At 45.9% G+C, this 27,135-nt stretch overlaps 1 protein-coding gene across 8 annotated transcripts in view; it reads left to right on the top strand.

Annotated features, from left to right (window-relative positions):
* LOC138922996 (disks large-associated protein 5-like) overlaps positions 1–3,143 on the top strand; it is a 31,395-nt gene extending 28,252 nt beyond the window's left edge. For 6 of the 8 annotated variants that reach the window (XM_070259519.1, XM_070259518.1, XM_070259520.1 and 3 more), the window contains 2 exons: positions 800–849; positions 2,787–3,143. In XM_070259519.1, coding sequence (XP_070115620.1) covers positions 800–849; positions 2,787–2,831 — 95 coding nt within the window. In that variant the 3' untranslated portion in view covers positions 2,832–3,143. The remainder of the gene's footprint in view (positions 1–799; positions 850–2,786) is intronic. The other 2 variants (XM_070259521.1, XM_070259522.1) reach the window with 2 other exon arrangements.
* The last annotated feature ends 23,992 nt before the right edge of the window (positions 3,144–27,135 follow it).

Here is a 27,135-nt window from a genome sequence, read left to right as displayed (position 1 = left end):
GCATAGTGGCTGGGCTTGTGCACTACGCTTCGGTGGCCCAGGGTTTGCAGGTTTGAAACCTGGGCACGGACCTACACACTGTTCATCAAGCCATGCTGCAGTGGTATCCCATATACAAAATGGAGGAAGATTGCCACAGATGTTGGCTCAGCAGCCATCTTCCTCACCAAAAAAAAAAAAAAAAAAAATCAACAGCAGATACTAATCCATGTTGGATATAAGTAGCATTTTACATTAGACCAAACTATTTGGGATCCTTCATTGTTTGTGAAGACTCAGAATTAGAGAAATTCCCTGAAGTTTTATTAGTTCTCCTCCTTTTCAACACACATCGTCAAACCTTTCTTCCAAATGACCAATTTTTCTTCCCTAATGCCTACTCCTACCTACTTTGTTGTGATTGTCATGCATTAGGAAAGGGCTCTTGCGTTTCTGTTATAATATAGCGTGTGATAGTTCTGCCTCCTCTCTTCTGCTGCTCTGTGGTGCTCTTCTGGCTGGTGCCTAACGCAAAATAAACATCACCTTGGCCGGACATTTCATGTTCCCCAGCTGGGTTCTTCATTGAGATTCTTTTGGGCACCTTTAATGTTACAAGCATGAGATTTGCTTGGAGAAGTCCCTTTTTATGCTGAAATAAAGGATGAGAATTTTGAAAAACTGTTACAGCATAAGATGACCTATATTTTTGTCTTAGCATTTGATATATGGAACTTCTCATATCTTTCAAAGCTTTGTCCATTTCTAATAACCCTTGACTGTGAGAATATTTAAAAAGTTAAAAATTCTTTTTTTTCAGCAGTATTTGATAATAAAAATCTCATGACTGAATGCCATCTTCTTGATTCAGTAAGTTTTCCAACTTAATCTGAAAAGTTCTTTTATATTCTAGACTTGTTTTATAAAATGAATAATACTCAGTTTTTAATTGAAATGCAGTTTAAAATTTACATCTTATTTTTTTACTCTGAAATCCATTTGTTATTCATTTTTATCAAAATGGGAACAAAATTTCGTGTTTACATACTTTAAAATATAGTTTGTTTTAGTATTAAGCTCTGAAGGTGTATTTCCTTATGTGACTTATGTGTCAAATGTGCTGTGACAAGTCGGTTGAGTACATGAATATCTAACATGTGGCCCGGGTTATGCAGGTGTTTCTAAGTGATGCAGGAAAGTGTAAGGCAAGGTTTCCACCCATCTGAAGCATGCGCTTGGGGACACGATGTCTAGCCTAGCTTCAGGTGTCATTGGTTGTTTTCGTTCTAATTTGCTTAGATTACTCTAATTATGTTCTATTTTATTTGGAAGCCCCCAGCCTTTACTTTTGGTGACTTCTTGCCTCTAACTCCAGCTCCAGCATCAGCCCTCTGGGCAGCCTTCCCGTGGACGCTCTCGTCTCTCCCGTGTTGCCTCATGTCCAGGCACAGGGGCACACGTTTAATCTCTTATGAGGAGAGGGATGTGAATGTGTTATGTTCCTAAAGCATGTTGTAACTTCAGGGCTCCATTTCCCTGATCCACCCTGGGCCTGTCTCAGGCAGAGCGTCTGCCTCGTGTTCAGGGCCACTGGCACGGGCACGATGCAGCAGTGCTCTCTTGCCCACTGAGTGTTTGCTGCCCTGGTTTTCTGCCCTTCCACGTGGTTGTAGTTCAGCGATCTGGGGTAGACCTGTGCCAGGTCATATTAATGTGTAGCCCGGCTGAAACTCTGGTGTACAGCCTTACCTTGAAATTTTCCAGGGCAATTGCTAAAATGGCTCAGGGAATGGCCTTGGTTTGTTGATCTTTGATTTCAGAATGTAAACAATTCATTATGGCAAGTGTGGCATCAAACAGCAGCAGCTGTTGTTAACCTCATGAAGCCTGGCCAATGCTTGGCTTCCTGAAGCCACCAGTTCCTTCAGGACCTCTGTTATCTTGGCTTTCATTGGCTCTCAAAGATGCCTTCTTGGTGTTCAGGCTTCTGGGTGGCCTGGTGTCTCCGGGGCAGAAGGAAGTGTGTTACTGTAACCCACACTCTGGTCCTTCTTGGTTCCAGCTGCCTTTAATCGCAGGCTGAGACCAGAGGGTCAGGCATTTCGGCATAAGGCCCATTTATAGAAACTTGACTTCATCTTGTTCCTAGATCTGAACTCAGAATGGTAGGTTCTGATAATATATGATCTTATAAGTAAATCTGGAAGCTAATGAATCACAATATTCTGTTTTTCATATATTAGTAATATGATTACAAGTACTTCACAGTTATCTATACATTATCTTGCTGATAAATCTTAGTACCTTATAATTTACTCTCCTTGTGAATTCTTTTCTACTTCTGTATGTATTAGAATTTTGATTTTTTGATATGTTTTTTGTTGGTCCCCTGTGCCTTTCACACCCAAATTATGACTTGCTCCATGGCATCACTTGAGCCTGAACTGGGGCTGGAGGGCGAACAGAGCAAAGGATCCCACAGGATCCGACTAGTAAAAGGCATATTAAGTGCGGCTCTATGGGTTAGGATTTGTGGACTCTACATAAGTGGCTTAAGATGTGGCCTCAGTTTTATTCATTCTGCATGTGCTGCTGAGTCCATTTACATGTTAATCACCCTTTCAATGAAAAAAGCTATAGTTTTGACATTATATCTGCTAGAAAGTAGCATAATCATTATGTTAATAATTTTATTAGGTACAAAAATGTTATGTTATTAATTAATCCACTATTAACTTGCAATGTTGCAGACTAAGTTGGTGAAACTTGAATGTTACTTTAGTGACTTCTCTGACTTTGTTCTCTAGCCACGCCCGGGGTGCAGTGATCCCTTCACGCAGGTGGAGAAGTGACAGGACCATGCCAGGCACGCTTCCTTTGGTGGGGGCTTAATTGCCTTTTCACCTCGAACGCCTCCTAATGTAAATCAACCAGAAGAACTATGAATTAGAAAAAGCAAAACATTGTTTTCATAATCTCCATGCTGCAGTGTATTCTTTGAATACTGAAAAGTTAAAGAATATGGCTTCATGTTCATGTATATAGTGTTATGTAATGTCTTAATTGTTAATATTTACTATCATGTGTTTTAGATATGACACTGTTTTTCAGGGGAAGTGGGGATATTTTTTACTTTATGCAGAATAAAAAATGCACTGTGCCTAGCCTCTCTTGTTTAAAATGTTTTAAGCTTAGGGCCGGCCCCATGGCCAAGGGGTTAAGTTCGTGCACTACTCTGCGGTGGCCCAGGGTTTTACTCGTTTGGACATGGCACCGCTCATCAAGCCACGCTGAGGTGGTGTCCCATGTGCCACAACTAGAAGGACCACAACCAAAAATATACAACTATGTAACAGGGGGATTTGGGGAGAAATAGCGAAAGAAGAAAAAAACATTGGCAACTGAGATAACAACTGTTGACAATCTTTAAAAAAAAAAACAAAACTTTAAGCTAAGTATATTCACAGCTTATGAACATTCTTCAGTTTAATCAAAATATGTTAAACTTTGACAGGAATATTTACATCCTTTCATACGCTATTCTTAGTTTGAACTCTTAAATTTGCTGGTGTTGAGCAGCTTTGCAGGCTGCATTTTCCAGGTGTACTGCGTTTCTTTAGATGAGCTATCTGGATTCTGAACTCAGTTTACACACTGCTGTTTCAAATGGTCAAATTATTAGAGGTGCCCATTAAAGTTTTGCCTTTTGCCTTTTTCCTTTGACATAACTGACAACCTTTGAAGGAAATGCCTTCTTCCTCTGAAGAGAATTATATCAATCACGATGGGTTTGAAATGTTCTTTTATAAGACTCACCTATGAGATTGTAGAAGGCAGGACCGTCAGAATAACGGAGCACCAAGAAGACTCGGAGTAGCTGAAGCTTGTGATCAGACCTGGGTCCAGTTGTTTGTGTCAGCAAATGGGCTGAGGGTTGGAGGTGTTGACCAAACAAGCAGGAACTTGATGGATAACCCCCTCAAGATTAGGGGTTTGCAAACAAGAAAAGAAAACGCATCCACTTCTGTTGTCAAAGGAAAGTGTGTTCGGCTTGTGGGGGAGACGGTGTTTATTATCAAGTCCATGTGAGCAGTTGGGAGGCTGTGTGAGGAATGTTCCCAGAATGCCTAGTCTTACCCGAGATTAAGGTAGCTTTTAATCATTAAGTTTGTCAATGAATAATTCAAGCAAGACGTGCAGAACAAAGAAATATATATAGAAGTTAGGGTTTACTAAGGGTGCAGAGCCAGGAACATGTAAAAGAGGTGAGTACAAAGTAACAATATGCAACATAAGATAATATTTGCCCTCGAGGATAAAGTAGATGAGAGTAAGACAGAGTCTGTAAGCAAGGTTTTTCTCTGTGGTAGGTTTAATAAGATCTACTACTGAATCGTTCAGAAAGCTTTTGGCTGTTAAGTAGCAGTAAAGTGAACTCAAACTGGCTTAACAGTAAGTCATCAGGATGATTCGAGGCACTTAAGTATCAACAGCTCAGTGATGGCATCAAGGTCCACATTCGGTTCGTAGTTCATTTGGTCACCCTCGGTGTCGGCTTCTCCAAGGCGGGGTCCTTTCAGGGTCATAAGATGGCTGTGGGTGGTCAGCAGAGCTTTGCCTTTCCCTTTGGTTGGGCCAACTGATGCCACTTGCCCATCTGCAGATCAATAGGAGTCAGTAGGGGATGGGAAACGGGGAATAAATGGGAAGGCAGCCGTCAGTGTCTCCTACAACTAGAAAGAGTGTTCCTGGGCTATTGGACTCTAGAATCATGAGGCATGAGAAAACTCTTTAAAGACCAAATGGAAGGAAACTGCTTGAGTAGAACAAGAGCCTTTCCAAAATCAAAAAGAAAGGGCATTTCCATTTATTGAAGACCTACTACATGACGACCCCTTTGCAAACAATATTTAGCAACCACAGTAACCCTACAAAAGATGTACTATACTGCCCATTTTATAGACAAAGGAACTGAGGCTCAGAGGAGTTATTTTGTGTAAACATAGTTCCCTCTCTTCTCCAAAGCTTATGTTCTTCCATTTAACCATAGGAGAAGGGCGGTCCAGACCAGATGTTAGGTTAAGGGATTTATGTAGTTTTTACACTGTGCTGTGATGCACCGCCCAATCCCTCTGAAGGACTGAGGAATGAACTCCTCTAGTCATCGGAAGTGCGGACAGCCCGCAGTCAGTTATCATCCCATGTGAGAACGGCCTCAGGTGAAGACAGACCCTTCACCCACGTTTCCGCCCTGTTTCCCAGGTGGCCGGTACTTGTTGACTAGAGTTCAGCTATAAGGACCTGTCCCCCTCTTGACTACTCTAAAGGATCATCCCAGCTTCAGCTCCCCTGCAGGGTGGGCTGAGGCATCCACGCCCCATGTCCTCCTCTGCCCAATCCTGTGCCTTCTTGTCCCTATAGCAGTTGATCACAAGAGCGCTCCCTCATAAACCACTTGCATTCTGATCTCTTTGCTTCCCGGGGAAACCAGCCTGTGACAATGAGCAATTTAAAGTACTTGAGAAGATGGTATTGTAGAGACAATAATAGATACAATAATATTTTGGTTTTCTATAAAATGAAGTCGTGTGACCACAACCTAGTTTTGAAATTTTATTATTCTTTGGGCTTGCTGGGAGAAAGGAAGGGCAGAAAGGCATAGTTAAGAATGTTGACAATGGGAACTATTAAACTTTTGAATCTGATATATGTTTAATTAAGATGATTTTTTTCCCCTCTACAAATTTAGAGATTTCATAAAAACCAAGAAAACCTATGGGGAGATAGTCTCATGTCGGTCTCCAATACTGATTTGAAAGCAGTGAAGTATAGTTTAGAGACAAAATAGGATTTAAAAGGATTCCAAAGAAATAGAATGCTAACAGTAATTGCCTATGGGTCAAGGGTCATCTATGGGTAAACTCTTTCTGCTTTTCTCATCTCCTGAATATATTTTATTTCCTGAAGTAAGAAAATGGGAGAATGATTTCCTTGTGGCATCTCCTGGTTTTTATGAAACCCAGGAAGAGAGAGGTTAATTTTGGGATAGTATTTACTTCTATTTCTTGTCTTAAAAAATATTTTAGGAAGCATAGAAAGCTTTGGGAGACTCCAACACAGTATTAATATTGCTACATATTTCTTTTTCCATTGTGCATTATTGAAAATCAATGCACATATGATTAAATGACATATGAAGACAGGTAACTCTTACAGTATTTATTAAATGGATGATTTACAAGTAGGACATTGATGAATAGAGGTAAAACTTTTCACTCATAGTGTACATAAACCCTTTAAATGTGCAAAGTTTACATTCAATTTCATTTTTTTAAAAAGCATCTGCCCCTTTAAGATTATATCATAGTGTGCAAAGCACTGGTGACATTTATGTCACCAGAAATTCACAGTTTGCTGACTTCTCTGAGATTTCTCTTCCGATGATTGTACTGCAATAAGTGAGCATCTCTGACTGCAACCTTGAAGTGGTGAGCTTCAACCAGCACTTGTATCTGAAATGGCACATACACAGAACTGTTAGAAATGCCCACTAATTTCAAAACCAGTCTGCCTGAGCTCAGGATGCCCGATGTTCCATCTTTAAGATCATTTGTGGAACTGACTAAAGTGCAGAAAGAGTAACTTTACAGCAAAAATAAACTCTAGATTATTTAAAGATTTACACAAAACAAAATGATAAAATTGTTAGAAAAAATATATAGTTGAAGCCATAAAGGAAAACATTAATAAAAACATAAAGTTTACATTAAAACAAAGTTTTTTTATGGTCTAAAACACATAAAAGTAAAAAATAAACACAAAAGTAGGACATCCTTAATAGAGTGGCAAATGTCATGAAGCTCTGTAATAACCAGTTTGGGCAAGAGCAGGGAAAACACACTCTTCCAGGAGCTCGTGGATGCATTAATCCTCACATCCTTCAGAAGGAGCACTTTGGCAATGTCTTCTCTACATTTTAAACATGTCTATTCTTTGAATAAAATTGTTCTTCTAGGGAGCAAAGATTTATAAGGATAGTTATTACAGTATTTCAGTAAAATAAATAAATTAACCTTCCCAGGTTTTATTTGTTTGGAATTTTCCATATTCCGAATTTTCATCAATAGAGTACCAGTTGAATTATCACATATATAAACAATGACATACCATTGGGTAACAATGTTCAGGAGGAAAAGACGTCCACCAGATATAGAACAGGGTCCCTCCGCTCCCTGCCCTCGAGGAGCTTACAGTCGAGCTGTTTTTTTGTCCACTCTACAGCCAACCACGGCCCAACAGGGAGGGCCTAGGAAATATTTCTTGAAGCAGCACTTAAAAACAGAAAGTGTGCTGTGTGTCGTAGACAATACTGGAAAGATATTCACCAAGTTGCAACTTTTGTGAGGATGGTGGAAGGGATGAAGGATGGAGGACTTTTTAGCCACTTTGAAAATGTATAATTTTTTTCATAAAACAGGCATGTATTCATTTTAGAATTAAAAAAAAGATTTTAGTTTTGACTGCCGTGCCAACTATGTTGATTTAAGGAAGCGAGTTTTAGTCCAACTGCACCGTAAAGACTTTCTGCCTTTTTTTATTAAGGATGATATTTTTCTCATTTCCAGAAGAGCTTAAACTCAGAGTGGTGGCCGCAAGCACGACAGCCACTCCTGGCCCTGTTCCAGCCTGCAGTGCCTGGTCCCCTGGGATGGGGAGGAGATGTCCTAGTTAGGTGTCTCAGGAGAGCTGATGAAAATTCATTTCAAGTGCATTGTGGTTTCGAGCGAGTCCCATGAGCAACAGACATTTTCAATATCTCATAGTAGCAATAACTTACTTTGGTTTACCACTTTCAAATGGGAAAACTGCCTGTCTTTCTTCCTTTTCCCAGATTTTATCCAGCTTTGTAATGCAAACAATGACTCTCCTGTTGTTCTCACTGAAGCGCGGGTTAAAGTGGAAGGCGACATCATGCCCTCTCTTGAAATCTCAAGCAAGCCTGTTTTAAACCAAAGACCAGAGTTAGTAAAATGATTCAAGCTGTGCATTTGTATCAAGTGAAGAACATGCAATTTTCTAAAAAGCAACTCATTGTATAAATACAGGATGATTTTCTAAACAGAAAACACACTGGACGTACATTAGGCCAAGGACTGGATGTAACACAGAAGCATCTGAAAGGAAGCAAGACAACGTGCTGAGTTTTTTGCCTCGTTGTCTTGGTCACGTCATTCTAGTCAGCTGTCATTCCCTCTTTACTGCCTCTACCCATGAAAGCTCCTCAAGGTTTTCTCACAGAGGTTTAGGGCCACTTTGAGGGCACTTTATGCTTTACTTTGCAGAGAATAACGGTTACCTCCTTCCTGTCCTGCCAGCCTGCTTTTAATACCTATTAACGGCAAACCGGTCACACAAATAAGAGCTTTCAAATACTTGGCTTCCTAATAGTTAACCAAAAGCCGAGTCCTGACACAGCCAGAACTAGACAACGTCGTTAAAGTTCAGTATTCTGATGCTAAGTTGTAAAGTCGTGACAATAAATGTGATAAACATTCCATGATGTGAGGTGGAACTAACAAAAGTGCTGCTTGGCTTTTTGACCCAAGTTCTTGTACTTGGATGTCAAGGCAAACACAAGTCCTGGCTGTCGAAGCACTAACTCTTTCCCTCAGTGTCTCAGCGAACCCCATAGAGCACTGACATCAGAATCAGCAGGTGCTCTGGTTTTAAAGCAACGTCTGCACTCTAGACCTTTTAACAATGATTCTCTGTATATTTTGATTCACCCAGTAATGGACACATACACCACACTGTATCTTCCAATGATTAAATTCACAGGGAAAGGACGAAGAGAGCCAAATGGCAATAGAATTTGTATTTCACTGAATATCCAATGCCTATATTTCCTCTGCAATGAAAAGCAAGATACTGTCATCTCTACCGCCTTCAGTGTTCTTTTTTTCATGTAATTCCTCACATAGAATTTGCAGGACCAAGCAATAGCTTTTTCAGTTTAGACCACCTTAACCACTTGCTTCACTGCTGACCCTCGAACTTTAGACAACAGGATTCCGCTGCCAGTTGCGAAGAGTTCCCAATCCCACCTGGTTCACCTTTGCCATGCCTTGGCTCAGCGACTTTATAACATTTCAAAATACCTTACAGTTGGCCCAAAGATGCTCTAAGGCAAAGTGGCCTGCAGGAAGCTCAGGGCCCCTCAGCACCCAGCCCTCATCCTGTCATCCACTCCCACCGCCTTCAAGAGATTACCTCCGACTCCCCCAGGACTGCATCAGTATCTGATCTTCCAGCCAAGGAAGCCCTTGCATCCATAACATATATTTCAGATATTTTACCTTCACATACTTAAGAGTCATGGAGGAATTAGTTGTTACAACATTCTTCCCAAAGAGGTGAGAACTATGGTTAATTGTCACGATTAAGCTACGATGAGCTAACAGACTCATCTAAGGCCCCTGTGTGCAGAAAACCAAAGCAGGCGGGGGTGAAACACCTCAACACCCTGAATCACCTTCTCGGCACCCCGGTGGTCCCCGATTCCTCAACACTCCCTGGCGGTGCCATCGCTGACAGCCAGCACACGGGCCCAGCCCACCGAGTGGCCAGTGGCCCCCTTCCTGCCTCCCAGCTACTCTCCACTTTTCCTCAAAAACATCAGCTCCTCATCAGCTCTGAGACATAGGCCTCAGAGTTTACCTAGAAAGATGGGTGTTATTCATGTATCAGCCAACACTGGAAAACGTTTAAAAAATAAGTTTATTATTTTGCAAAAATAAGTTAACTAAATGGTTGACACAAGAAGAGGTGCCTTGCCCACGCAGGCACATGGACAGCACTTCAGGCACCTAGATAATTCAGCTGCAGAAGGAGGTCCGTCCAGTCAGGGCATATTCTTCACTACAGCTTGGGTAGGGCTGTACGTGTGAAGGAGGGGTTCAACTAAAGTAGCACCAGATTGTATCAGTTTTAAAACTTGTATTAAGCTCTGTGCAGAATCCCCCTTAAAGACAGAGGGTTTCCAGCCTGTGTCTGACAGCACCCAGAAACCTCGGAGGCACATGCTCATCTGAGGGCCTCAAGGGTTCATGTCCCTCTTCAACAGCCCCACACTGCTCTCGGGGCTAGCATACGGAAGAAAACACTGTCGAGTCCAGGGTTATTTTTAAAACTCCCATTACTACCACAGCAAGCACAGGACTGGAGAGAGCAGCTGAGCAGAGGGGGAAGAAGGAAATGCAGATGACTGTGGGACTGACAATCATCCCACGAGATTCCTGTTGAGGGAAAACAGGCAGGAAAGGGGCCAGGCTCAAGGCCGCTCGGCCAGAAACAGAGGAATAGGCTTAAAATCCACGTTTACTGGACTCTCAAACCAGCGCTCTCTCTCGACACTCCTCGGGCTCTGGCACCTGGAGGCTGAAACCCTGTGGAAGAGCACAAAGCCCAGAGCAAGGCCAGACACACAACCAATTTAAAAGTAATTCTGAAAACATGAGACTAATCCGTAAAACATCTTCTCTGCTTCCCCATCCCACCCTGATTCTTTGAACATGAAAGTTCCCCATGACTGAGGAAGTTCCTCTGCCTCTCAGACAGGCACAGGACTCCTTATTGTTCTGATTTCTACACACCTCTGACTATATGTTCATACACCCAGACTGCGAGCCTGAAGTTAATTTAGTTCAACGAGATTTAAGACATAAGGAAAACTACTGTAGCTGCCAGTTTGCGGCTACAGACAAAGCCAGGTGGTGGGCAGGATGCCAAGAGCCCAGCATGGCCCTCTGCCAGCACCATTCCCCTCCTGCACGCATGCAGCAGATGCTGGCTGGCTGGGCCATCACTAGACACAGTGAAGGACGGGACCACTGGGGGAAAAGACACCATCATTCTCCTAGAAGGCATCTCGCCTGTTTACAAATCCCAGTTCTGTCACTCATAAGTTGAGTGACCCCACGATCTCTCTGCCTCAGTTCCTTCACCTGTGAAATGGACATAATATCTATCAAGCAATGTCATTGCGAGGACCCCATTAGAGATCGTGCCTGAAGAGCCAACACAGAGCACCGGGCAGAGCACGCGGCTCCTCCCCAATCTCCATGACAAGCAGGAAGGTGGCCAACGCCCTTATTTCCTCCCAGAAGACTTTGTGACTCCCCAACCACCCACTGCCTTGAAGAGCATGCGAATCCTGGTTTTGGAGAGCATGCCACCCTGGCTACCAATGAATCAGACACATCAGCCTGCACTGGGGAAAGAAAACCAGAGCTTAAAGCAGGGCTTCTCAAATGCTGGTGCTTCCTGAAAATCACAGGGAGTGGCTATTTAAACTGGATACCTGGGCCTTGCCCTCAGGATATTCTTACGCAGGGGTATGTCTGCAGAACGATGACATGGGGGATGGAGGGCTTGGCTGCACAGGAGGAGAAAGTCTCAAAGACGGCTCCTGGAGGCAGTCGAGCTGAGCTGTGTTGTCCCTCCTCCACACACTCCTAGGGCCCTGGGCACCTGTGTGCTACTCAGGGCTGACACAACACCAGAAGTAGCTGAAATCCATCAAGCACGAAGTGGACAAAGGTCCTAAGATCAAAGTAACCTCAGGGATTCCCTCCTGCAGGAAGCAAACCCCGAAGGAGCCAGAATCCCAATGGCTAATACTCGGCATCCTCTGAAGAGCACGCAGACCGAGCCCGTGCTTTACCTGTGAGCACAGACACCAGAGGAACTTCTCTAGCTGGACCTTCACATACTTTGGGGCGGACAAACCCACAGTCGCCTCCAAACAGGCACGCAGCCAAGAGCTAAAAGTGTTTTCCCTATTATGTATGAAGATGTGAACTGAGCTAAGGTCCTTGGCAGCACGGCCCCGACAAAATCGTGCAGCTCTGGTCTGTCCTGACTCCCAAGGCAGAGGAGGGAGAGAAGCCTCACAGAGTCAAGGGCAGCCCTCAGTACCACACACCTGCCTCGGAAGCAAGGGTACAACCTCTCCAGTTTCCACGTGAGAGAGACAAGGGTCAGTGTGTTTCAGAGCAGGCAGGGCTCGAGAGTATTAGATCCAGCACAACTTATCAAAAGGGAAGATTCTGACACATGCTCCAAGACGAATCACCCTTGAAGACATAATGCTAAGTGACATGAGCCAGACACAGAAGGACAAACACTGTATGATGCCACTTATAAAGGACCCTAGAGTTGTCAAATTCATAGAGACAGAAAGTAGAATGAATGGTGGTTGCCAGGGGCTGGGGGAGAGATGCTGGGGACTCAGCAGTGAATGGGGACAGAGTTCCGGTTCTGCAGATGGACACTGCACAGCAGTGTGAATGTGCTCAATGCCACAGAATTGTACACTTAAAAATGGTTAAGATGATAAATTTTGCTACATATATTTTACCAGAATTCTTTTGAAAAAACACACCTTAGACCAGCTTTTTGCCTGGCTTCCAGGAAGGAAAAGGAAAAGAACATGAAAGCAAGAGACCAGGCTGCGCAGAGCGCATCAGGGGCAGCCCCCTGTGGAGCCTCGGAGCCTTAAGCCCAGCGTGCTCCACCTGAAACTTGAGGCCCTGTTTCCCCTCTGGACTTGGTGCTTCTCCAGGAAAGCCTTCTAGTGGCCTTTGGGCTCTGACCACTAAGACCTTAGCTTTACATCAGCCCCCAAAAGCTCAAAGAGAAGTGGCAGAATTTGGCACAGTGGGCAAATTACAGGGGGAGAAACAGAAGAGGAGAGAGGCAGCAGTTTGGGTTTCTAGATTCTTCACTCCATCCACTCCTGAAGAACCAGAGGCCCAGCCAAATTCCTCAGGCTCCCACTTGTCTGTGAGGCTGCCCTGAGCCCACTTTACCTCAACTTGCATTTATGAAATTTCCTTTTTTGGGAATTTGCCTCTTCTCCACACCCACCAGTTACAGGGTATGTGGGTGTATTGAGAAAAAAATTTCCCAAAAAAGGAAAAGTGACTTCCAAAGGTTAGTCCCATCTCAGAGCCTCCTGGAAGAGAAAGGCAACAGTCAGCCCTTGGAGCCACACTAGGCCTGAAGGCCCCAGACCTAGCAGAGGGCCCCAGGCAGAAAGGCCTCTCGAAGCAGCCCTTGCGGCAGGCACCACCCCAGGGACTGCAGTCCTGCGCCTCCTCCAGGGCCTTCTGACAACCACCTTGACCCTCGCTCAGTCCCAGCCAGGCCGGGGGGTGGTGGGGCAGCCCTGCAAAGACAACCTTCCCCACTCTGCTCTCCGGAACCCTCTGGAGGTCACTCTCCCTTCAGCTGAGGAACCACTAAGAGATGCAACATGTGACGCACCTAACCTCTCTTCCAGAAGCATCCCAGGTCCCACCTTCACCCCACAATGAACGCAGAAATTCTGCAGCAATGCATTTACAAAGTTGAGTAGTTCAATTCAACAAATACTTACTAGGTTTGTGCCACCCAAGCCCAGCCCAGACAACGCAGAGAGATACCAAGAACTATCAGAGGGCCCAACAATGAAAAGAAGTCACAAACTAGTTAGTAAGACAACATTTAAACAAATAAAATGAAAACAAATAGTAACATTGTACAAAAGTCAAGCAACAATTTGAAACAGATTATAACTAAGCTTTAAGGGAACAGCCCAGCCACAAAATCTTACAATTTATTACTGCAGTAGATCAGCTCAAGAGGGATGAGTGGGTTGGGAAGGGGGAGGGCTGGAGCTAAGCTTGTCACCAGAGGTAGGATCAGCAGTAGCTACAGACTGCTCAGAGCTGCTGCCCTCGGAGACCAAACCCAAGATGGGGCCATTATATAGGCATGGTGGTCTGAGCATGCCAAGGGACGTGAGTGGTACCTACATGCTCCCTGGGTAAAAGCACACATAAGCAGTTCTGCTAGCCCTGTGGTCACCCGGATGTGCAGGGACAGCCCAGAGAAACCCCTCCATGCCAGGAATAGGCCCATCCCCATTCCACACCAGGCACTTAGCACACCAGCCAACAGGCTAACCCTGCCCCATCACCCACCTCTCTCCCAGAAATCTGACGGTGAATCCTTCCACACCTGTTAAGAACGGGTGATAGCAAGTCAAACATATTTTAATTTTTAAAAATAAAAATAATTTAAGCCACTGACCAGATCACGCAGGGTTCTCAGCCTTGGCACTGCTGTCATTTGGGGCTGGATCTTTCTGGGTTGTGAGTAGCTGTCCTGTGCATTGCAGCATGTTTAAGAGCATCCCTGGCCTCGACCCACTAGGTGTCAGTAGCAACCCCCTCCACCACTGTGCAGTTGTGAAAACCAAAGAGGACGCCAGACATTAGCAGGTGGCCCTGGGAGGCACAACATCCCCAGTTGAGGATCATGTTTCTACTTCTGGGCACTCAAAGAGAAAACCTCCAGCATGGCTGGAATTCAGTTCACACACAAGCCTGCCTGAAAAGTTCTCCTGCTCCGGGTCTCAGGACTCTGCTGGCCAGGCCAAGGCGGGAGTCTAGGCTTTAGGAGAGCTGACCGCGGGGTTGGAGCTCCAGGATTCTGGACTGTGCTCATCCAGGGAGCGGCCATGAAGAACAAGGCCTGATGCCGAGCACTGGCGCGGCAAAGGCCCCTCCAGCCCCTGCAAGAAGGAGCCTGCCCACAAGCACTACAGCAATGGCCATTAACACTGGCCACTGGGCAGCTGGTATCTGACTGCCTCCTTCACCTAGCCTCTCTTCAAGTGCAGCCCAGATGCTTCCTTGCAACTTTCCTCACAGGACCTTCCTAGCACAAGAGGGAAAACCCTCACATGCCTGAAACGCTGTTTTAAAGGTATTTCAATGCAACTGCCACTGTTTCTTTCACTCAAAGAAATAATGCCACTTCCTTCCCTGCAGGTTCAGGGTATCTGCACCGCCCAATTTGGGCAGATTAGTACTAACTGGCTCACCAATTCAGTCTCTTCAGCTCCAAAGTCATCTCCCAGAAAGGGGGACTCCCAAAACTCTCAATCCTAGGCATCCCCCACCAATGTGCTCTCTGCAGTCCCAGTTTTTCCTAGGACTTCTTTCTCTTCCCACGTCGCTGGCACAGTCCCACCTCTGCTCTAGCAGCACATGAAATAATACCCAACCAACACTCAGGTTGCTGGGAGACCACGGTGTACTGCAAGTGTCCCTACTCACAGCTCAGCAGCCTCCATCATTTTGGAGTGGCTCTCGGATGCAGCATGTGCCGACACAAAGGCGTCCCCAAGAGCGACCATCTTTGTGCTTGTGCAACTGAGCTGAAGGGAATAATGGATTGCGCTGGACTCCAGTTAGACCTAGAGAAAGATTTCCTAACCAGAATAATCAGTCTCCAAGGATAAGTCCAAGCAACTCTGTTTTTCGGAATGGTTCATGGCTCAGCCCAGCCTGGATGCAATCCAGTCAACTTGGGGGCCCCTTCTCTATTGTAAGTCTCTGTGGGACTTCAGAATGGGTCAGCCAGGCACAGGGAGGACAAAGGAAACCTCAAGGTTCATAGGAGCCCAGCTCCCACCCCAAGACTACTGCTCACATGACGGATGGCCAAGTGGGGAGAATACAGAGAGGCAGCGATGGGTCTGCCTCCAGGCCTGCTTCCTCCCCGAAAGGAACTGAGGGTCCAAGCACAGCAGTTGCCTGCTCCCACCTCTAGGAATTCTAGCACCCCATAGGCACTCACTTTCAACCCAGTCATCTCAAACTACTCTAGACCACAGGTGTTTCCAGGGCAAAAACTCTCTGTGGCCCATCCATGTTGTAGAAATAGTCTCACCAGGAAGAATGAGGAAGAAAATTCTTTTTAAGAAGGAGCCAATGAGGTGATAGTCGATATAGAACTGAGTATCATACCTACTAATTCCATACCTAGATATCATACCCATTAACTCATCCCAGAAACAAAACAGAGAAAGCAACATATCACAAAGATTAGGACCCAAGTGTGGAAACAACCCAATTATGGCCTACTCACATATGAGCTTTAATAACCCCCCTAAAATCCAGGTGTCCCAATAGTCCACAAGGTCCTTGGAGAGGACAGTCATCTCTGCTCACACTTCCAGAAGTCTGCTCTCAACCCTGCAGCAAAGATATGACGTCGGGGTGGGGGGTGGGGGAGTCAACCTATTTTACACGGTGTGACTATGTTTTTTAGGACAGTCCCAATTGAAAAATGCTGCCCACGTGAATGCACACACACACACACTCAAACGGAACAGGAAAAGGTAATCAAATCTTCCATCTTCAACCCTTTTAAAGCTTGGAATTCAGTCATACTTCAGATTAGTTAGGAGAGACTAATCTCCTTCAGAGAAAAAGTCAGGAGATGAAATGCGGTGGGGGGGGGGGAGGGAGAAAGAGCCAGAACGTTCCACCTGCTTGGTTTTCAGGTTTGCCTCTGGACCAACAGCAGTAAATACTAGTCCAGCCCAGGATGCAGGAAGCAAACCAAGTAAGCAGCAGGGCAGGAAGGAGCCCGCATGCCACAGCTTAGTGACCACAAGAACACTGACCCCATGACCAGGAGGCCTCTGAAAACCGAATGGGATGAGTGAGACCAATCACAGCAACGGAACTGAGAGGCAGTCCTGGGATTACAGTGCGTGAATGCACGTGTGCTCAACTTCCACACACACACCCAGAGCCAGCCCCCATCTGCCCACAGGTCCACAGCCTGCTCCACTTCTCTCTGCCTAGGAGCGCTCTGCCGAGTCCACTTCCTATCAGCCTTGAACAGAAGGGCCTTCTTTCCTCACTACTTACTCTCACCCACAACCACTACACATGCCTCAAACTAAAGGTCTGAGTTCTAAGGACCATCTCTACAAGCTGCCACAAGTTCTTAAAAAATTCCAGGCTCCCAAACAGAAGCCCAAGCGAAGAGCACACAGCTGCTGTGCTCAGAGACGACGCAGATGAAGCTGAGTTGAGGGGCATGGCAAAGGCTGGAGACGGGGAGTGGGCAGAGGAGGACACTCACCATCTCGTCCAAGGCGTAGCGCAAGAGGCCGTGCTTGTAGAGGATAAAGAACCGCCACTGCCATTTCTGCAACGGAGCATAGAGTGAGTGGTTAGGAGGGCTCTGGCTGCGATCTCTGCTTCCTGAGTCCCTGTGTCTGACAAATCTGTATTTACGGAACGCTGGTTCCATAGCTTCCATTGCTAGGGCAGATGGCATGAAAAGAGGGACCCATGGTGAAGAACGGTGATGTGCTAGCTAGGGGAGAGGCCCAAACCACCCACTTCGATTCCACACGAGTTAAGGAGATTTAACGAGACACCTGGTTTATTTTAATTTGCAAGCTCCTCGGGAGAAGAGATGGTGTGTTGGTCACCTTTTTGTATTCTTCATCGACTAACATGTGTCAGTATTTATTTGATGAATTATCTGACATGATATGGGATAACCTGAGAATGCCAGGCACTAATTCCCCACTTCTGAAACAATCTGCTATAAAAGCGTTGTTCCAATGATCCACAGGGAGTGGGAGACAGGGAAAAAGACAGCCGGGCTCCAGTACTCACTGAGGAGGAGCAAACTAACAAAAATCAAACCTGAGAAAGAGCAAGAGCAGCAGGAACAACTCCAACGTCCGGGAATGATGAACCGGCAAGGAGTACCCCCTCTACTCCCCACCCAAAGGCCAGCTGCTGGGGGCCAACAGTGGGCCGACAGCACTGACAGCAGAACAACAAGGACCTGAAGATAGACGCCTTCCTTTTGGTGGGGGAAAAACATGTCTAGAACATGAGACTGTTGGTCCCTGAATCCCAAAGATCATTATGAGGATCCATGACCTATTTTCAACATTTCAAAAAGCCCAACAAAATTCGTACTTTTCTGGCAATAAGGCCACAAGAACTAAGTAAAATACCATGCTCTGCTTTGGGCCAGAATTATATCATTTATAATAATGATTTTCCCATCAGAAGCTGGAGATGGCAATTCTGTATGACCTAAATATAAAACAGGAAGGGGAACTGCTCCCTAGTTGCTGAAGTCATTGGAACACAGTCACCCCTGTGGTCCTCCCGCCTGGGTGGCAGGAACAGGATACTCAAACGGCCTTGCAAAGAGGACCTGTAGAGGGCTGGTTCTGCCCTTGGTGTCCAGGGAGAGGCCACGTGGACTCTTCTTGAGAAACATTTTCAAGACTCCTACTTGCTGTTTTAAAGTCAAAATCCATTCCAGAAGGAATTCCAAACACCCCAGATACAACGCAGGGTCTGTGGGGCACTGTGGCCCCCACCCCAGAGTGCGGCATTCAGGCTGGGGGCAGCAGAGACCAAGAGGCAGGGCAGAAGCTCTCTGGAGGAGCCAGGGATGGGAAGGAAGCAGAGATGGAGCAATTTAGAGGGTGCAGGTGGCAGCACTTGGAAGCAAGCCCGTGGAAAAGGAAAGCATGTGTTTTAACTGGAGTCAAATCCAAAGGGGCTCCCTGGCAGAGGAACAAACCACTGGTCAGGGACAATGTTGGTTTGACCATCTCACTGCTCCCAGCAGCCTGTGCACAGCAGGGACCTGTCCTGGGCTGGGGTGCCCAGGAGAGATGAGGCAAAAGCAATGCTGGCCCTTGAGGCCCTTAACCCCTCACTAGGCTCATTTGCTGAGCGCCCAGCCTGAAGCACCGGATGGAAGAGGGGAGCTGCAGGAGGCAGGGCCTTGGCCCTGAAGGAACTGGGAACCTAATTAGCATAATACAAACATTTGCCAAACTGCTCTTTTGCCTTTTCCATTTAACTGTTTCTACAGTCAAGAGGACCCATGAAACAGGTGGCACCACATGAGAGCACCTCATTTTGAAGCAAACACCTATGAGCTCATGAAATGGGGGTTCCCTGCTCATCCTGCCATCCCACAACCCACTGTCCAGCTCCCTATCTCCCTCTTCCACTTGGCCAGTTTGCCCTTAGATGGGCCCTTCTCCAGTCCCTCCCACCCTGAGAATTCACTCTGACGCCCTTACCCGAGACTGATGCACTGGGTTGTCAAGGTGAGTCCCATCTGGAGCCAGGAGCAGCCAGCCAGCGTAAATGGGTTTTGCCTGGAGGAGTGAAAGGAGAGCAGATCATCAGTGGTCTTGGACCAAAGAGAGAGAGAACAGGTTCAACAGCCAAGTTAATGACAAACACTCTCTGGAAACACAAGTCACCTCTGCTTAGCACACTCCATGCATCTCATGCCCTAGCCACAGGCTGAGTCTCCAAGAGAGATGTCTGACAGCAAGAAACTTGTGGGAGGTCTGCAGCATCTGGTGTGGAGAGGAGAATGCAAAACCCAGTGGAAGTCTGAAAAACTGCAGACTAGAGGAACTCCTAGGAAACAGATGCCTCCTTCAAGCTCCTGTTCGAGCCACCAAGATCAGAAAACAACGGCATTTTCTTCAATAACCATCTGAGTGCCGATGTGTGCCAGGCGAACAACACAGTCAAAAGTCCTCATCCTAATGGCACAAAGCAGGGCCTGGGAGAAGAGAGACCCCTTCAGTGATGGCAGCCAGCGTGGGCCAAACCACTGTTGACTTCCTGGTTGTACGACCCTGGGCTGAAACCCTCTGAGCTTCAGTTCTCCCACTTGAAAGGTGGGGGCGATAACAATTCTATCTACACCTCACGAAACTTATGTGAGGACTGATGACACAATGCAAGTAAAACTCAGCACAGGAATGGAAAACAGTGCAGCCACTGTGGAAAAGTCTGGCAGTTCCTCCAAAGGTTAAGTGAAGAATTCCACTCCTTGGTATATACACCCAAGAAAACTAAAAGCAGGTGCTCAAATAAAAACGCAGACGTGAACGTTCATGGCAGCCCTATTAAACAGTCACCAAAGAGTGGAAGTCACCCCAACATCCATCATCAGAGGAAGGGATAAACAAAAGGTGGCCTAGCCACACAACGGAATCTTATGCAGCTATAAAAAGGCACAAAGTACTGACAATGCTAACACATGCATGAACCTGGACATTATGCTAAGTGAGAGTAGACCCAAAAGACCACATGGCGCATGATTCCACTTCTATGAAACATCCAGAACAGGTACATGTACAGAGACAGAAAGCAGACTGATGGGTGCACGACACGGAGGGAGTGGGAAATACGGGGTGACTGCTAACAGGTAAGGGATTTCTTTTCAGAGTAATAAAAATGTTCTGGAATTAGACAGTGGAGATGGTTGTATGACTTTGTGAATATGCTAAAAACTACTCTGTATACTTTAAAAGGGTGAATTTTACAGTCTGTGAATTATATCTCAAAAAAAATCATAGCAGAAAAACACACTAAGCAGTGTCTGGTCTATGAGTTCAATCAATGTTAGCTATGATTATATTTTTTTATATCCAAAGAGTTTCTCCTCCCCCAAGACCATGGCAGTCGGAGCTCAGCGTGAGCTAAAGATCTGGACAGCCACTCTGACTCCACCCCCCTTTTCAGCCAGAGCCAGCTGGAGAGAAAGGGCGGGGGAGGCACAACCAGGCCAATTTGTCCACTGCCCTCTGGAGGGCAGGACACAAATAAAGACCAAACCCTCTGCCTGCTGTCGACACACACAGTGATCTCCGGGTGAGCCTAAGGGCTCCTCTGGAAGTGCTTTTTATTCAACGCTCTCCAAACCAGGAGGCCCTGTCACACCTGTTCAGCTGGCAGCCTGGAATCTGTGGACTCAGAGAGGAAAGGTCATTTGCCAGAGGTCACACACCATCTGCCAAGAAGAACCCTCTTTTCTTGGCTTCTGCAGGTTCCTCAAGGCCCCCCAGGAAAGCAATGGTTTTTCCCTGTGAATGTGAACAGGGCACGTAAGGAGGGGCTTCGGGCAAGGGGCATGGAGAGGCCTGAAGAAAGTGAAAGACTGGCTTTGATGGACACAAGAGTGGGCACTGGCAGGTAACCAGGGGTTAGAGGGACACAATCCAGGAGGGCCATGGGGTATGTGGAATGAAATTCTGCCTGGGAAAGCAGAAGCAAAGAGAGTAGAGGTCTGTTCTCAGCAAACACCAGCAGCACCCAGCCATCCCCAGGCAGGTGAGCACGCTCGGCTTCTCTCCCGCACCACTCAGGGATTCACACACTTATCAGACCCCATCAAAGCTTGCACACAGGATGGAGCGGTCAGCACCGGGGCAGGACAACCCCCTGTGTGTATCCTGGGCCAGGTGACTTCCCCAGTTTGCCCCTCAGCCTGCAGTTCCGTGACCTGTGAAACCAGGAAGTTAGACGACGAGGTCATGTCTCCTCCATTTCTGTCCAGCTTTTATTGTACATCAGCCTCCCAGTCTCTGGCTGCAGGGCTTTGAGACAGCTTCACATTATCAGCCACATCTGGGCTTTCCCTAAAAGCGGCAGTGGGAGACCCAAGGGCTAGCACAAGTTCCCTCAGAACCCAGTCTTGGTCTCACCCTGGCCCACCAATGGTGTCCTTATTCACTCAACAAACATATACTCAGCTGACTGTGTGCATAGCCCCCATGTGCTGTACAGCAGGGAGCCTGCCAGCACCCACCTCGATTGGCCATGATTTTTTTCTTTTCTTTTTTTTTTTTTGCTGAGGAAGATTAACCCTGAGCTAACATCTGTGCCAGGCTTCCTCCACTTTATATATGGGTCACCGCCATAGCATGGCTGACAACTGGTGTAGGTCCACACCTGGAATTGGAACCCACAAACGCAGGCCGCTGAAGCCGGCCACACTGAACTTAACCATTATGCCACGGGGCTGGCCCCTGGCCATGACTTCTTTATACAGATCACCCCAAGGGAGACCTTTCCAGGTCGGCAGGTTGTATAGAAACGTAGGAAGGCCAGGTCAACACCGGGCATAGGGCCAGAAACACGTGCTCTGGGAGGAGGAGCAGGCTGGGAAGTGGCTATGTTCTATCAAGAGCATTTTCCAAGGCAAATCCACAGTGACTGAAGGCAGACAACAGTTGCCTAGGGCCAGGGGGATGGAAGGATTGGGGAATGACAGCTAAGAGGTACAGGATTTCTTTCCAGGATGATGAAAATGTTCTAAAATTGATTGTGGTGATGGTTGCACATCTCTGGGAATATACTAAAAATCACCAAACTGTACAATTTAAATGGATCAACTGTATGATATGTGAATTTCATCTCAATAAAGCTGTTTAAAAAGTCTGTGGAAGCAGAGATAAATGAGAAACTGCTCCTACCTTCATGGGTTCACAGTCCAAAGGAAATAGAGAGAGTCCTTTTCCCAAACCTAAGGAAGCCAAATCTGGGGAGGTACTGGGGGGGTCACTATGTAAGTCTTCAAGTGACTCTGCCCCCACAGCCAGATTTGGGAAACTTCATTCAAAGAGACAGGGACAAGGTTCCAAAGGGCAGTGACCCAGTCCACTGGTTTGTAGGAAGAGAGCTGGAACGTGCCAGGCACAGAGGCCAGAGAGGGAGCAAGAGGCAGCAGGCGCAGGCTGACGGGGTAGAGGGTGGAGCAAAGAGTTCCTAAAAGGGCCGACTTGGTGCCCACAGCTGGATGACAAGAGCCTCCAGATGTCTACTGTGCCATTCTACCTCCTCAGGAGACAGGGAGGTACCTGCCACCCTGCACAGCCATCCAACTGAGCAAATGATCGTGAAGGAGGTGAGGACCTCCAACCCCACCACACAGGAGGGCGGCCTGAGGTGGAAAGGACTCTCTGGGCACAGGCACAGCTAAAGCAAAGGCACAGAGGCAGGAATGACTGCATTTGAGGGGCTGGTGAGGAAGGAGCCAACCTAACCACACAAAGCCGCTCCTGCTGCTTCCCTCCTCAAGCTCCCCAGAACCTCTACTGCGAGCCCCAGGACTGGAACTCACCCCACATGCCCGAGAGCCCAGCACCAGGACAGCCTGTGGTCCTGAGCCGGCCACCCTATCCTCAGCCCACAGGCGTGGGAAGGGCCTCCCAGGAAGTGCTGCTGCTTCTCCCACCATTTCTGACTGTCTAAACATGCCAGCAGCAGGCCTGGCCGTGGCGCTAAGTCCAGAAGTGCCCCCCAGAGCCACTGTCCCCACAGGACCAGAGGCTCACAAGCAGTTTGTAAGGCAGCACTGCTCCCTCTCAGGCCTCACCGTCTGTCCTGGAGAGGGGCCTCTGACAGGCTTGAAGGCATTCTCTTCCTGAGAGCCCCATAATGACAGACACACAGACTCTCAACAGACAACCCAAAAGGAAGCTGGCACTGGGGAGCGTGTCTAGAAACTCTTAGTGGTATGCTAGCTTTGTTGTTTTCTGACAGGGTGGCTGGGGTTTCTGTTTTTGTTTCTGTCTTTTGAGGGAGAGACGGGGACAGGAGAAGCAGGGATCTGTTGTTGATACCGAGGAGCTGAGCAGTAAGGATCCAAAGGACAGGACTGAGTTCTGTTTCAAGCAGGCAACCCCAGAGGAAGCACACTGGTCCAGATCCCACATAAAAGTGACCACACAAGAGTGTCCTCTGAGCTACTTCCCTTCAGTTAAACTCGGCCTCCCCTCACAGACCCAATCAACTGGAGGCTGCACTCCTGGCTGGCCTCCGGGAAGAGGCTGCTGGCGGTCCGGGCATACTCCTCACCCCAAAGCCCTTTCGAAAATGGTTCCCTGAAACTTCTGCTTCCTGGAAGATGGAGTAGACATAATTTTGTCCATTCCTCCTACTAAGTACGAATAAAACCCTGGACATAGTACATAAGACAAACCTAAGAAGACTGAAAGGTGGAGAGACAAAGGCAGATGGGCTGGGAACCTTGGAACCTGAGAAACGACATGGAGGTATGGTGTCCTGGGTTTTCTTTTTGCCTCATTGTCCCAGACTGGGGACTGCAGGAGCCAGCAACCTAAAAGTGCCAACAGGCACAGATAAAAAGAAGCCCCAATAAAAGCCTGTTCTCTCTGACTGAAGCACCAGGCAAGGGACAGCTGGGTGAGAGAGAGAACTCTCAGACAACAGCCATCCTACTCCAGACACACACCACAGAAAAGATGCAGCTCCACCCTGACTAGCAAGGGCTGCACTTCCACCTTGCCAGCTCAGAGGTATCCTAGCATCCCTGCCAGGGAAGGGTCAGGAGGCCAGATAGGGAGCTGGGACTTTCATTCCCACCCAGCAGATCCGAGGCCCCCTCCCTTTCCCTGCTGGGGTGATGATGGAGGAGGGCACGTGGGGAGCTGAACTCCCACCTCCCCTGGCAGTACCAAGGAACCTCCCACCTCAGGTGTCAGTGCAGGCCAAGTGGAGAGTCTGGACTTCTACCTCCACCTGAAAGTAAAAGGCAGTGGTCCCCCTTCCCTGCTGGAGCAGTGTGAGAAAGAGCTGACTCAAAGAGAAGGATCAAACGCAATCCAGAGTCACCCAACATAACGTGAAAATGTCCAGGTTTCAACAGAAAAATCACCATTATACCAAGAAGCAGGAAGGCTGCAAAGTCAACGAACAAGACATTCGATGGACGCCAACATGGCGGTAACAGACGTGTCAGAACCACCTGACAAGGATTTTAAAGCAGCCATGCTAAAAGCTTCAACAAGAAATTATGAACATGCTTGAAATAAATGAAAACACAGAAAGCTTCAGTAAAGAAACAGGAGATATAAGAACCAAACAAATTATGAAACTGAAAAATACAATAACTGAAATAAAAAGCACAATGGATGGGCTCAACAGCAGAATGATGGGAGCCAAGGCAAGAATCAGTGAACTGGAAGACAAAACAATAAAAATTACCCACTCAGGGGCTGGCCCCGTGGCCGAGTGGTTAAGTTCATGTGCTCCGCTGCAGGCAGCCCAGTGTTTCGTTGGTTTGAATCCTGGGCACGAACATGACACTACTCATCAAACCACACTGAGGCAGCATCCCACATGCCACAACTAGAAAGACCCACAACAAAGAACATACAACTATGTACTGGGGGGCTTTGGGGAGAAAAAGGAAAAAAATAAAATCTTTAAAAAAAAAATTACCCACTCAGACAGCTGAGAGAAAACAAACTGAAAAAAATAAATAAATATGAGAAGAACAGCATTTAGGAACTTGTGAGACTATAACTTGTGGAACTCTGTCATCAGAGTCCTGGAAGGAGAGGGGGGTAGGGCAGAAAAAGCACTTGAAAGAATGGCTGAAAACTCCCCAAATTTGTCAAGAGTGGCAACCTATAAATTCAAGAAGCTGAGTGAATTCCAAACGATAAACTCCAAAGAAATCCACACCAAGACAGAAATTTAATTAATATCAAAAACAAATATCAAAACTAAAGACAAGCATAAAATCTTGAAAGTAGTCAGAGAAAACAACAGCTTATAGATAAGAGAAAACCAAATATAATTAAAGCAGATTTCTCATTGGGAACCACGGAGGCCAGCGGGACGTGGCACAATGCTTTTCAGGTGCTGAAAGAAAAAAACTGTCAAGAATTCCACACCCAGTGAAAACACCCTTAAGGAAAAGAAAGGGAGATAAAGACATTCTCAGACAAAGGAAAACTGAGAGGATCTGTTAGCAGACTTACCGTAAAAAATATGGCTAAAGGAAGTTCTCTAAACAGAAAGAAAATGATAAAAGAACCAACCTTGGATCATCATAAAGGAAGCAAGAATACAGGAGGCAAAAATGCATGTCATCAGGCTTCCCTTCTCTTGAGTTTTCTAAATTATGTTTGATGACTAAAGCAAAACTTACAACAGTGTCTGGTGCATTCTAAATTATGTAGAGGAAACATTTAAGACACTTACATGGGGAATGGTAAAGGAACGTAAAAGGTACTCCCTTTCCTTGAACAGGTAAAATGACACCACTAGTAGGCTGCGATAAACTATATATATATGTATAAAACGTAATGCCTTGAGGAATCACTAAAAAATCTATACTGAAAAAATCACTATAGATAAATATAAAATTTATCATAAAAAAATCAAACCCTAAGAAAAAAAATTCAAGGAGAAAGAGAAATGAAAATCAAAGAGAACAAACAGCAAATAAAAAACAATTATAGCCTAACATATCAATAATTATATTAAATGTAAATGGTCTAAACATGCCAATTAAAAGACCAAGACTGAAACAGTAGATGAAAAAAAATGATCCAACTATACACTGTCTACAAGAAACTCATTGCAAACATAATGATACAGACATGATAAAGTAAAAGAATGGTAAAGATACATCTTGCAAATATTAAAGGAGAGCAAAGTTGCTATGTTAGTAACAAAGTAGACTTCAAAATAAAGAAAATGACAAGAGACAGAAAGAATATTATATAATAACAAAGGCTCGATTCATCAAGAAGACAAAGCAATCCTAAATGTATAGGCACCAAATAACAGATCTGCAAAGCACTGTGAAGAAAAACTGACAGAACTAGAAGGAAAAAAAAATAAACCCACAATTACAGTTGGAGACTTCAACATTCCTCTTTCAATAGTTCATAGAATAACTAGACAGAAAATCAGCAAGGAACCAGAGCAATCAACAATACCATCAACCAACAGAATCTAATTGATAGCTGTTAGAACAGTCCACCAAACAACAGCAGGTTATACTTTTTTTTTAAGTGCCCACAGAACATAGACCACGACAGATCCTACCTTGGGCCATAAAACAAATCTCAATAGAATCAAAGAACTAAAATCAACGTTCTCAGACCACGACGAAACCAAACTAGATATCAGTATGAGAAAGGTAACAGGAAAATCTTCAAACATTTGGAAACTAAACAATACACTTCTAAATAATCTTTGGGTCAAAGAAGGAACCTCAAAGGAGATTTAAAAAAACACTGACATATTGGGGGCCGGCGCAGTGGTTAAGTTCATGTACTCCGCTTCAGTGGCCCAGGGTTCACAGGTTCGGATCCTGGGTGCACACCTAGCACTATTCATCAAGCCATGCTGTGGCAGCATCCCACATAAAATAGAGGAGGACTGGCACAGAAGTTAGCAGTCCTGAGAGGGAATGTTATTGCACTAAAACACTTACATTAGAAAAGAGGAAAGGTTTCCAATCAGTAAGCTCCCACCTCAAGAATCTAGAAAAAGAAGTACAAAATATACCCAAACCAAGAAGGAAATAAAGACAGGAGCAGAAACCAATTAAACTGAAACAGAAAAAGAGTAAAATCAATGAAACCAAGAACTGGTTCTTCGAAAAGATCAATAAAATTGATAAACTTCTTGCAAGACT

Source organism: Equus caballus, unplaced genomic scaffold, assembly GCF_041296265.1.
Source record: "Equus caballus isolate H_3958 breed thoroughbred unplaced genomic scaffold, TB-T2T haplotype2-0000437, whole genome shotgun sequence".
Lineage (NCBI taxonomy): Eukaryota > Metazoa > Chordata > Mammalia > Perissodactyla > Equidae > Equus > Equus caballus.
This window is presented reverse-complemented; position numbering and strand designations above follow the sequence as displayed.